Consider the following 12,260-nt stretch of genomic DNA (forward strand, 5'->3'; position numbering starts at 1 on the left):
GTAATCATGTGTGCCTAATGTGTGCCTCCCTCCTACCCAGGAGTTGTACTGATGGCTCTGCACTCCCAAAGACACAGGATTCCTTCTGTCTTGTTAGGATAATGATTTTTGTGAATGTGCAGGGACAGACACATTGATTCAACAAACACACCACTAATGGACATAAAGGCTGTGCCAGAGCAAAACAAGGGAAGGGGTAAGAAATGTGTGACACAACTGGCAGCATGGTTGCTGCAATTAGCTGTTACTGATTGCCACAACTGGAGTTTTTCACAAGTTATGGAAAATGCAGAAAAGGGGGTGGCCAGGTAGTGCAGATGACACTGCTTGAGATCCACAGGTGTGCAAAAGCAAGTGAAGCCAGGGGTGAGGAGGAAGAAGAAGACACCTACAAAGGGTCAAGAGCTGCAGCAGGAGCTTGGGCTGTCCCTGTGAGAGCCCCCAGGTGCTGTGGGATGTGGGAGCTGGGCACCAGTGCAAGGGGGAGTTGGAGTAGGGCTGTTTGTTTGTTTGTGGCCATGAGGAGAGCTCTCCTGGCTTCCTGCATTCCCACATTGTCCCTTTGTGTCCTGCTTGCCATGTAAGTTGGCAAAAAAGCCACTTCCCTCCCGGTGTGCCCTGAGCCCTTCCCCAGCTGGGGGAGCAGGGGGTGCACACTCTGCATGTCAGCAGATCTCTCTGGTGCTCTGAGCCAACAAGGTGCAGGGAGCACCACCAGCCTTTGCTCCCCCTCTGCCTCTGTGGGCGTCTGTCCTGCCAGCACTGCGTCCTCCTGCAGCCCCTGCAGCGGGCATTTGCCAGGAAGGGGTGAAGGACACACAGTCACAGCCCAGAAGAGGCTGTGGAAGAGCCTTAAGCCTCAGGTCCTGCACAGACACCTGCAAAGATTCATACCTGACACCATTTGGGTGGAAGAAAGAACCTGGGCACGTTTCTGGCTTCTCGCGTGCGCCTTTGACCTCTCGGAATGAGCCTCCATCAGTTAAGTGAAAGAAAAGGAAGCTCCAAAAAGTCAAAGCACCATTTATTTAGAACAATTTACAAAGCAATAGAACAGGTAGAGATTTTCTGTCCTCTTTTGTGAGATGTCAAGCTCACCTCACAGACGTAGGTTGATGGATGCTCTGCTGCCTACAAGCTATTTCCAGTTACAGAAAGCAGAAAGAGTCTCTAGGAAGGACAACTGACCATGCCCTTCTGAAAGAAGAAGGGAATAAGCATATAAAATCGTCTGACATTTACAGTATATTCTATATATATATTTTCTTACAGATTTCAGTTCATGTGTCCATTCCCACCTCAGTATTCACTTTTGATATGCACTGAGTAGGTACCATGGTCTGTCTGGACCCGGATAGATTGTGGGTTTTTTTTCTGGTTGCTTCATTAAATAGTGATTTTCAGACTGACAAACATTCTGAATGCCCCTTGTTGCTCTCCCTTCACTGTGATTAGGACAGCAGATTACACAACAGTGAGTTAGAAGGTGATTATTACTCTGTATGCTCACAAACTCATTTTGTTTGACTTTCTTTTGGGATTTAAAAGCAAACTGCCCTCGACAGGTCTTATAAATCTGTGTGTTTTCTCCTTTCAGTCTGACTTTGTTTCAGGAGCTGTGCCCAAAACTCCATTCTGTGTTCTTTCAGTTTCTCTGCTGCCTTTTGCTCCAGGTCTATTCCCAGGTATTTTTCCTCCAGGTCATACTGAGGCCAATGGACCAAGCCCTCCCCGTTGGGATTTCTGGAAATAACAGAAGGAAAAGTTAGCTCTCCATTTGCCAATCCATTGCTGTCTGACTGCTCAGGTTCAGAGCATTTCAGAAAACCAGCAGGTGAGCCCAGCTGATGTGATTCTGGTACCTGATTAAATGGACAGTATTTTATGAAAGTGCTCATCAGTAGAACAGTAGAAGTGTAAAAGTTGCCATTACTTTTAGATCTAAAACTCCATTGCTGATGGAGTAACTGCCCTTAGATTTTTTCTTCCTCAATTTTGCTGTTTTTTTAGAAAAGACCATTAAGAAGAGAAATTGCTTCAATATTTCTCCTATATTCTGTCAAATTTCAGGAAGCACCATATAAGTACTGCTTCAGGCTGGTAACTTTGGTCTGGGCAGCACAGACTGAACTTGAGCTGTAATTAGCACTGTAATTCTCACCCATTTTTAGCAAAGTTGGTCCAGTATCTTATCAGAGTTCTGCTAAGTTCATTTTCTTCTTTTGTAGCACCTCCTGCAAAGGGAGAGATGAAAGGGCCACATTAGAAAGTAACTAATGAGTATGAGCTGTATCATTGCAACAATTCTCCTGGTTGCCATGAGCTGTTGGAGGTTTTTCTAGCAGAGAGCTGCAGATGAATGATGTAATGCAAAGTATCTGCTAGTGAAGACAGAAGATGCTTATGCTCATAATAATACTTATGACATATATATGGAATGCTAATACTAAGTATAATGTCTATAATGCTCATAAAGAGAGAAATTCTATTCACAAGCCCTGCAGTAATTGAAATGAGAAGTAATGAGGGTCTAAAAGGAAGATGGAGGAAATATGGGTACATCACCAGCTAAGAATGGCTTTCCAAAGACAAAGGCAACCTCAGCTCCATGATCTGCTTTTACAAACTCTGGTACCAAACCTTCCACGGAACTCGGCCGATGTTGGAATTCATAAAAGAAGACTGGGTTGCCAGCATCTAGAGGAGACAGAAAAGTGCTGGTTTGAGAGCTGGAAATACTGCTCCAGACATGATAAACTTTCATGAATACCTGTTTTGGTTAAATAAAACCACTACCAGTTCTCTGGATAGTGAAAAGTGCTGCACACTGTCCACACCACCCCCAGACAGAACTGTACAGCTGTTCTGAAGCTGCTGGGTACCTCTGTGGGATCTGGCCACTTGCACAGATGAGATGACAAAGTAGACATCTCCCAATGCATCCAGGAGGCCATCTCTGACCTGGGCAGGGCTTTCTGCATCCCCCATGTACTCCTTGTACACTCTGTCAACAACTTCAGATGTAAGGCCCTGAAACAGCAATGAAAAGTATTATGATGATGATGAAAATTGTAAGGAGCAAGAGCAGTGGGTGAGTGTGGCCTCTGCACATCCCTGGCTAATCCTCGCCAAGAGCTTTCAGAGAAAATCCCCAGCTGTGTCAGAGTGTGGCTCAGAGCTCAGAGTGGAGTTACACAGCTGTGGATACAGGTGGTCTTGGGGACAAGAGGGATGCAAGATCAAAGGATCAACCACCTTTAGATAAGCAGCAGTCAGTGATGCTGACTGTTCTCTCTTCTGTGCAAACACCTTCACAAGAGCACAGAAATCCTGCTGGATTTCATCAAATCCATTGATTGTTGTCGATGACCATAATTTCTCCTGTTCAGAACAAGCCTGGGCTCTGCATTTCCAAGTTCATGGTGAATCTTTGTGTCAATGAATGATCCTTGCAAGTACTGGCCCTGCTTCTAGAGTCCTTAATTCTTACCTCATAATCTTTGCTTTTCTATGTAGTAGCTTCAGGAGAGCACAAAGGCACCACAAAGCCAAGAGATTTGTAAATTACAGGGAAGCAAAACCTCAAGAAACCTGAAGGAAGGTGTCAGTGCACCCCAAACCTCTCGGGCTTTCCTTTCAGTGCCCAGCTACTGCTTTAGGAGGTTGTGTCCCATAGGTCTCCTGCCAGACCTGCTGCTGCTCTGCATATCTTGCATGACCTGGGGGGATCTACAATGTCCAAGCGACCTTGTTTAGGTACTGCATCACTCCTGGATTCCCACAGAACTCCTTTTGAAGCAGAGGGGCATTTAGGCTGGGAATGTAGAGAGTATTTCCAGTGACTGGAGGTTACAGGAGTGCAGCACCTGTGTGCCTGTTTCTGCCCCAATGCAGGGAGCTGTCCAGCACAATGGCATTTCCCTGAGAAATGTGTCCCTCCAGGGGTAAAACCAGGCAGACCAGCCAAGCAGCAGCACTGGGATATTCTGAAACTGGTCTCTTACCTTAATGACTAGTGCTATGGTGCTCTGTAAAATTTGACGTGCAACATCTTTATCCAGACCATCCACAAAAGGCGGAAATTTCATCATCTGTGTGATACAGAGAATGATACTTACTAAAACAGCCTCTATTTATAAAATGATGTTTTTAGATCAACACTATAATTCTCTTACCATAGGAAGTCCCCATCCAAATTCACAGTTATTTACTCCTATGATGTATGGGACAGCATTGATTGATTTTTCAGAGAGTAATTCCATGGGACTCTTTGGAAAAAATACACCATCTACACATGTACTGATGAAAAAGAGATCCTGAACAGAAAGTGAAAAAGGAAAAAGAAAGCTTCATTAGTGCATTCCTTTTACTTCCTAAAGATGTTCAGATTTTAACTGCAGTTCCAAAGAGAAGCCAAATGAAAATACAAAAAGTAATGCTATCCAAGCCATCTTAACATTTTCTCTCTGACAGCTGTTCTGCACTAGGCAGGAGGTTCTGTGAAGATTAACATTATATTTCTAATGTTTGTGAAGCAGAAGTGATTATACTGATTTTACACCTTTCTTAGTTAATTATGGTCATGGATGTGTGGAACAGTGGGGGAAAACCACTTCTCTATGGATGTTTCAAAGTTTCCTTCATAAGGAATGCGATAAGAACTTTTAGGTAGGACATAATATATGATTTGATTTTCAGCTTCTCCAGAATCATCTGTGCCATTTTCTTTTCCTTGCCCTGGCTGAGCATGACAGCAAGCCACAGGTAGCTCCAAGAGCATGCAGAATGAAGGGCAGGAACCTGTTTGCACTTTTCAGGCAAGAATTCACTGCAGATCTGCAGTGCTGTTATGTCCTGAAAATGTAAAGAACGCCAGATTTTACATCCACTTCAGGTTCTCCTAATATTACACCCCACCAAGGGTATTCTCTGGGATTAAAAGGTTCGCACTGTCATTTAAATGCAAGAAGAATCATTTCACCTCCATTTTCTGTGTTATCTGTAGTAGTTCTTCTTCAGTTTTTCCTCTCAAGCATTCAACCATTGCAGCTGAACTGGATTTTTCACAGCCAGAGACAGCAGCAATTTTCTGCAAGCAGTGAGAACAAACAGTTTTGGACACATTTCCTCTGTCTGGCTCTACAAGACACCAAGTGCAGCAGGAGCAGCCAAAGCTCCTGCACAAAGGATGCTGGAGCCTGGTTTGTCCCAGCTCCTGAGGGAGGGCACTGGAAGCCCTCACAATCCTTCACACCATGGGCTGGGCAGGACGGGAAAACCTCTGCCTCCAGGTTTTCTTGATACAGAAATATTCTGAGACAATGCTGGTAAATAACAGGCTGGGCTGAGAAGGCTGGGTGACATAAAGGAGTTAGAGAATAAACCATCTGCAGGGCAACAGAGAGCACATTCTACCACTCTTGGTGATGTCTTTTTGGCTGGAGCAAGAGCTGCCATTAGAGACAGCTGTCTCTTTGATGTGCCAGCTTCCAGGTTCTGGAAATTATTCTTTGCACTTGAAGAGAAAAGAAAGGGCTGGAAGCCTGTAGTTCTCAAATTTAGAAAAAACTGAATAAAGTCTTGTTTGATTGCACACTACAGGCATCAAACAGGAGGGGAAGAGTATTCAGAGTCTGATACTGTTTTCCAGCAAACAGCATAAGTTCAGTTTTTTGAAGACACTACATGTTACAATATTCCTTGACATTACATTTTTCTCCCATTCGGGATATTTGGGTGTTTGAAAAACAACACATCATTAAACATGTACTATTTACACACAAAAATACTGCCATTAATGACTGCTTTGATTCACAAGAAATGTGAATTCACTTGATTCAATATTTTGAACTGAACAGTTTAGATATATCTGGAAAAAGGAATTAAAATTACCACAAATACCCACCCGTGCTTCCTCCTTAGGCTGGTCAGTGAACAAGCCCAGGGCTGCAGTGCCACTCTCTGAAATGGCCTTGTGGAACAAGCCCTTGGCCAGGGGAGATAAGACCTGTGAGAAAGCAAGAACAAGCATGACAAGCAGTGTGTTCTCCCCTGGGATTTTGGGTTTCAGTATCAGCAGGGGCCATTGGAGTCATTTGGAAAGCCCATGTGCTAAGAGTGTCCCTGGGCAGCCTCTGGCCACAGCCCAGCTGTGCAAAGTGCTTTGGCAGCGCTGGCAGGGATGGGGAGCTCAGGGCCTTTCCCTCCCCTGCCCTTTGCTCCCAGGGCCTCCCAGCAGCACCTGCAGGGCAGGTACAGATGGGATGTGCCCAAGGCAGGCTAGCTCTGCTGCAGAAGGGCAGGAAAGAGCTTTTGGCCACGGGAAGCAGGGATGTGCATGCCAGGTACTGGCTGGGCTGTGTGAGCTGTACCAAAGTGGGAGCGACTGGAGAAGGAGAGAGTCACAGCCAATGTGCTCTGTGTTGGAGTGAAGATTTTACACAATCACAGGGTCACAAACTGCTGGGCTGCACCAGCTGCCAGAACTATTCACCTCAATCACTTTGCACAAGTGGCTGTCAAAGCAAACAGAAATTGGGCAAGAGTCCACAACTCCTCCTAAAGGACTTTTCTCATGAGATTAGACTTTGACAGTTTTTGACATTGAAAAAACCACCCCAAACTAATGAGAACATTATTCAACAGATGAGTAATAACATTCTGTTACTTAACCACAATATATGAATATGAAAATGACAAATTATTATCATTAAAAATCTGTGTTGTTCTGCTTTGTTGTGTTATCAAAGACCCAGGTGATGTGTCACTGTAACCCCGTCCCTTTTCTCTCGCTGACTTCCCATGCAAATACTGAAAATGGATGGAGGGGTTTTCCCCCAGGTAATTACAATTCATGATTACTGGGAACTTACAAGAGCAGAAACACTGATTCCTCCTGCAGATTCTCCAAAGATAGTGACAGATCCTGGATCTCCTCCAAAATGCATGATATTTTCCTGAACCCAGCGAAGAGCCGCCACTTGGTCTAAATATCCCCAGTTACCTCGGGCATGCTCATCACCAGTGCTGCAGGGACAGAACAGATTTGTTCAAGTGCTCAATGCAAGCCAAGAGGCAGAGGAAAATACAGTCTGTCGTGTGAGAAATCATCTGCCATTCTCTGCACAGGACTTCCCACCACGACTGACAAATGGATGGCTCGGGCATCCCTGAGATTGGAGCAGCAGCCCCACAAGAACAGACCTGGAAGCTGCCTTGGCACTGGAAATTGTCCCCAGTGCTGCAGGTGCAGTTCAGAAATGTTTCTTTGCATAAGCAAGTCTTCTGCACTTCTCTTTACAAAGGCTTTGCACACATCCTTTTGGAAATCACTTGGGAAAAACTGACATCAATCACTTACCTAAAATATCCAGCAATACCGAGTCTGTACTGAATTGTTACAACCACCACGTTGTCAAATGCTGCAAATACTGAGCCATCATATGATGAAGCTGCTCCAATAACTAATCCACCTCCATGGATCCATACTAGGACCTGGAAAAAGAAACACAGGATCAACCCAGCTCAGGTAAGAGCCCCCAGTGAGAAAAACTAAATGTAGCCCATGATACAACATTGTCTGCTATTTCACTCCTATTCTGTTAGAATACATTTCACAAATTGCAGAAATCATTCAAATCTGAGGCCTGCAGGGCCACAAACTGGCACTGCTTTTGTTAAATGTTTACACTGTGTCAGTGCCCTGTGACTTTGGACTGATCCTTTGGAATAAATCAAGCACTGCTTAGCTAAATGGCAATACAATTTTACTTGTAAAATAGGATTTTGTGTCTCTTTAATTCCAGCTAATATTTGCTGGGACAAAGCATGTAAGTTGTTCATCACTACAAAAGTGCCCCTGCATGTCTGCTCATGGCAGAGGTTGAAGTTTTCCTGTCAGGTAATTTTGCTGAAGGATTATAAGGTTATAAGTATTTTGCTTACAGGCAGCTTCTGTTTTTCTCCTGTCGAAACAGGTGTGTAGACATTTAGGTACAAGCAATCCTCAGACACTTGCAGAGGAACCTTCTCTTTTCTGTTGGTAGCCATATCTGAAACAAACTGTCCTAGTATTGGGTCCTGTAGACACCTGAATGAATGCAAAAGTAACAGGCAAGAGAATTCACTAAATCCTGCAAGCTGTGAAGAGAAACGTTTTTGTACTTCCACAACAAAGTGCCAAGCAGAAACCGATCTCCAGCACACGTTTAGATTGGTATGTGAAATACATATGAAAATATAAATGAATTATTTGAAGTCTCCAATAGCTTTTTACTTTGCAATGGTAGGTATTAGCCTTGAGATGCTAAACAAGGGCAGTAGGACAACTCAAGGGAGTGAGACATTTACAAGGTAGATTGGAATTGCTGTGCATTTCCTATGTGCCCTTTTAAGCACTTGACTCAGCAGTTTCCCCCTAACGCTGTGTTCCAACATTTCCTCAGCTCCTTTCTGTCCCTGCTCCAAAGGTTTCCAGTGATTGGTAAGGGATGGCCAAGAGCTCCTGAGGCAGAGCATTGTCTGTAAGTGCTGCTCCATCTCAGCTCTCTCTGATGCCTGTCAGAGAGCAGCTGCTGGCACAGAGAGCAGCTCCCAGAGTGCCTTTAGAAATGCATCCACTGGGACAGCTGCAGGTGCAGCAAGGGGGCACCAAGGAATTTGTCTTCATGGATGGCCCTGTGAGCACATCAGTGTCCTGGAAGTGCCCAGAGTTTAACATCATGACAGGGTCAGTGGTTTGGTCATGGCCTTACATTGGTGGGTAGGAAGTGGCATCTCTGACACCTTCCCATGGCTCAGGTGGCTGTGGTTCAGAAAACCTCAGTGATCCAACGGGAGGCTTAGCAAAAGGAAGTCCCAAAAAGACATTTACAGTCTTCTCAGCTGTGTCCACGTGGAATTGGTACCCTCGGACTCTCCCGTATTTGGTCTCTGCTTCTGGTTGTTCTGTGGGACAGCAGCACAGAATCACATCACTGCTCTGGTTGTAAGTAATTGCTAGATTTGCTACTTAAATGTACACCTTTAGTGCACCTAGACAAGTAGTTTTTGTACATAAAGCTTCCTCAAACTCTCATCAGCTTTAATAGTACACTATCTTAATGTGCTATTATATTTTACTCTTTTATTTTACTAATTTGATTACTAGTGTTTACTCATTTAAATTTGTTTCATTTAAATTTTAATTTTAATTTTTTTACATTTAATTTTAAATGTATTCTGAGAAATTTGCATTATACCTTTATTAAATCAGTAGAGCTGACATTATTTCAGCCTTCATTTTGGTTGGCGTCAATATCCATCTCCTTCAGGTATATAATGTGTATTGCCTTACCAAACACACATTAGTGGTTGCATAGAGATCTTACTATTATTTTTTTTTGCCCTGGGTTGTTAGATAAAAAACATTTTAACCCCATGTGGGAAAGTTCTAACATCAAATACCAATGTGGTACTGTGGCTGCTCAGCCTCAGCAGGCAAGATTTTGGGACAGGGATTTGACAAAGAAGGCAAGTAAAACAAATGAATGAAAGCAGATTAAAAGCTGAAATGAAATTTTTACTACTGCAGCTCAATTTGTGTGCCCAGCTCAGCCCAGGGTCTGTGCCCATCTCTGCTCAATGTTTGTACCTGGCTCAGCCCAGGGATTGTGTCCAGATCAGCTCAGGCTTTGTGCCCATCCCTGCCCAGGGTTGTGCCCAGCTCCGCCCAGGGTTTGTGCCCATCCCTGCCCAGGGTTTGTGCCCATCCCAGCCCAGAGTTTGTGTCTATATCAGCCCAGGGTTGTGCCCATCCCTGCCCAGGGTTTGTGCCCATTCCTGCCCAGGGTTTGTGCCCATCCCTGCCCAGGGTTTGTGCCCATCCCAGCCCAGGGTTTGTGCCCATCCCAGCCCAGGGTTTGAGCCCATCCCTGCCGGAGTTTGAGCCCATCCCTGCCCAGCGTTTGTGCCCTGCTCTCGGCTGGCCCCGGAGGCAGCTGCACGTGCCCTCTCTCCTGCAGCTGCCCCGGGCCGTATCCCCGGTGTTTACCTGTGGCCACCAGCGCCGCGGCCCCGAGGCAGAGGATCCAGGCCAGCAGCGCCGCGTCCCTCGCAGCTGCCATGGTGCCACTGGCCCCCAGCCGGCGGGCCGGGCCTTTATAGGCTGGGCCTGGGCCGCCTTACGCAAGGCAAACCCGGCTGAGGCGAGGCAGCGCTCGGGCTGCGAGCCAGGCCGGCACTGCCGGGCCCGGCCCGGGAGCGGGGAGCCCTCCTGCCCGCGGGGCTCCCGCTGCCTCCCCAGCGCTCCTTTGCCACGGCAGTGCCGGAATCCCGGGCACCGCGGCCTCCAAGCGCTTTGCAAACGGCCCGGCATTGCCGGGAGCGCTGTCCTGCTGCTGCAGCACCTCCGGCTGCGGCCCCGGGGGAGGCTTTGCTCAGCCTGCCCCGCACACACCTGCGGGGCACCTCGGCTCTGCTCGCTCACATTCACTGCCCTTGGGACTGAGATCTGCGGGTGGGAAACACAGCCTAGCCAGGACCAAACCACAGCCCTGCAGGTGTACTTTCACCGTGGAGTCATTTTTATTCTCTGAAAAGCACCTGTGTGATTTCCAGTGCCTGGAGATAAACCCCAGCCAGCTTTAACCGGGCTGCTTGCAGGGCAAACTGGTGGCAGGCACTGCAGGTGACCCCAAGCAGTGCTGGCTGTGTCTGCAGCCTGTGCTGGGTTTGTGGTGGCTCCTGAGCCCTGCCCCAGGGCCCTGCCAGGCTGTGCTGGGTGCAGCTCCTGAGGCTGAGGGCACGGCCAGTGCTCACTGTGCCCTGCCACATGGGCAGTGCTGTGAAGAAAACAATGAAGACAAAACCCTCTGTGCAGAGTATCAATGAATTTGGGCCCTATATGTGTTCCCTGGCAGGCCTTTTTGCCTTGATTCTCAAGAGTGACACAAAAGGTCTATTAAAGTGGCCTGGGAGTAGTCTGCACTGTTTGAATATACAGTCTATGCAGTAATGATAAAGTGAGCATTTTTAAATGCAGTTAATGGTACTGGGGGCTGGGGTACCAGTGATGCAGCTGAGAATAGATGATCTTTTTCCTCTGTGTGTGATCTTTTACCTCTATGTGTGATGAAGGTTTCCTAGACACCTCAGAAGGACTGCACAGGAGTAAACTCTCCACTCCTGTTTGCCTGCTTGGGTGCTGCTGTATATTCTCTCACTGTCTCCTCTTACCCGGGGTTGTTTTTGTTCCTGGCAAGGGAAAACTGTTTCCATGCAAGATGGAACTGCAGGAATTCCTCCTTGTGGCTCAGCTCCCACACTGGTGAGCATTCATGCCTCAGCTCACTCGTGACACACAAGCTACAGGAGGGGTCCTTTGCTGCAAAGCCAAATATCCTGTACTCCACCTGCTGCTCTCCCCTTTTGATGTAACAAAGTTGTTATCTTCTGTGACCTGATCTTTGCTGATTTTACTAGTCTCTATATTTTCCCGTTTACTTTCCTTTTATTTTCTGCCTTCATTAATGTTTTAATTTCCAAACTTTTCTCTTTTTTGTTCTACTCACTAATTCTCTCTCAAGTAGCCACTCTGCAACTACTCTGAGCCCACATCCTATCCACAGGCCTAAAGAAGCAGCCATTCTGAAAATAGTGTGTGTGCAGACCAGTTTCTGTGACCTCTGCCCATCCTACTTACAGTAGGATAAGATAACAAAAAATGGGACTTTAGATCCCTACAGCCTTGCCTGGAGATACTTTGGTAGATCTACTAGCATGGCATATATGCTTTGCAAATGTGGAGACTCTTACTCCAGTGGCACAGACTTGTAGAATCTGAGGACAGTGCTACATACCTGGTGAGTGTGATTCTTGAATCCTGTTTGGCATTAAATTAAAGAGATTTTGTAGCTTGCCCTCAATCAGTGAATAATGCATAAGTCATAATGTGGCATAATTCATACGTGAATAATGCACAAAGGTCAATTAAAAATTCCTGCCTCATGATGACCTTTGCCTCTTTGTACTGCAATAAATGGCTACCTGTCCTGATTTCAATAGCTGAAAAAAATAGACAAATATTGTAGTAATCACATATCCTCTGAACAGAAAGAGACATGATTCTCTCCCAGGATTTTCCTGGGAAGCTGTGAGAAAGCTCAGAGAAAACAATTCTTATCTCCATTTGCTGCAGCGGTTGTTGTGCACATGTGGAATGTGTTATGGAGATTGTTTACCAAAGGGTGGTTTCTTAACTGGACACTGGTGGTGGTGTTTGG

At 46.0% G+C, this 12,260-nt stretch overlaps 1 protein-coding gene across 1 annotated transcript; it reads right to left on the reverse strand.

The window, feature by feature from the left end:
* Positions 1 to 1,003: 1,003 nt before the first annotated feature.
* LOC135452860 (fatty acyl-CoA hydrolase precursor, medium chain-like) lies at positions 1,004 to 10,239 on the reverse strand. Its single transcript, XM_064723334.1, has 13 exons — positions 10,031 to 10,239; positions 8,754 to 8,946; positions 7,945 to 8,089; positions 7,361 to 7,494; positions 6,873 to 7,026; positions 5,906 to 6,007; positions 4,982 to 5,089; positions 4,176 to 4,316; positions 4,005 to 4,091; positions 2,883 to 3,030; positions 2,566 to 2,697; positions 2,162 to 2,234; positions 1,004 to 1,743 (listed from the first exon to the last, which is right to left on the reverse strand). Exons 1-13 carry the CDS (start codon positions 10,101 to 10,103, stop codon positions 1,569 to 1,571), a joined length of 1,665 nt encoding a protein of 554 aa, XP_064579404.1. The 5' UTR covers positions 10,104 to 10,239; the 3' UTR covers positions 1,004 to 1,568.
* Between the last annotated feature and the right edge of the window lie 2,021 nt (positions 10,240 to 12,260).

This window comes from Zonotrichia leucophrys, chromosome 11 (assembly GCF_028769735.1).
Source record: "Zonotrichia leucophrys gambelii isolate GWCS_2022_RI chromosome 11, RI_Zleu_2.0, whole genome shotgun sequence".
NCBI classification, from domain to species: domain Eukaryota; kingdom Metazoa; phylum Chordata; class Aves; order Passeriformes; family Passerellidae; genus Zonotrichia; species Zonotrichia leucophrys.

Excerpts from the sequence above, each read along its gene's own strand:
- LOC135452860 (XM_064723334.1), bottom strand. The coding sequence starts at position 10,103 with ATGGCAGCTGCGAGGGACGCGGCGCTGCTGGCCTGGATCCTCTGCCTC. Across the intron at positions 8,090-8,753 it reads GCCACTTCCTACCCACCAAT|GTGTCTACAGGACCCAATAC; the intron begins GTAAGGCCATGA and ends GCATTCATTCAG. Across the intron at positions 7,027-7,360 it reads GGTATTGCTGGATATTTTAG|CACTGGTGATGAGCATGCCC; the intron begins GTAAGTGATTGA and ends CTGTCCCTGCAG.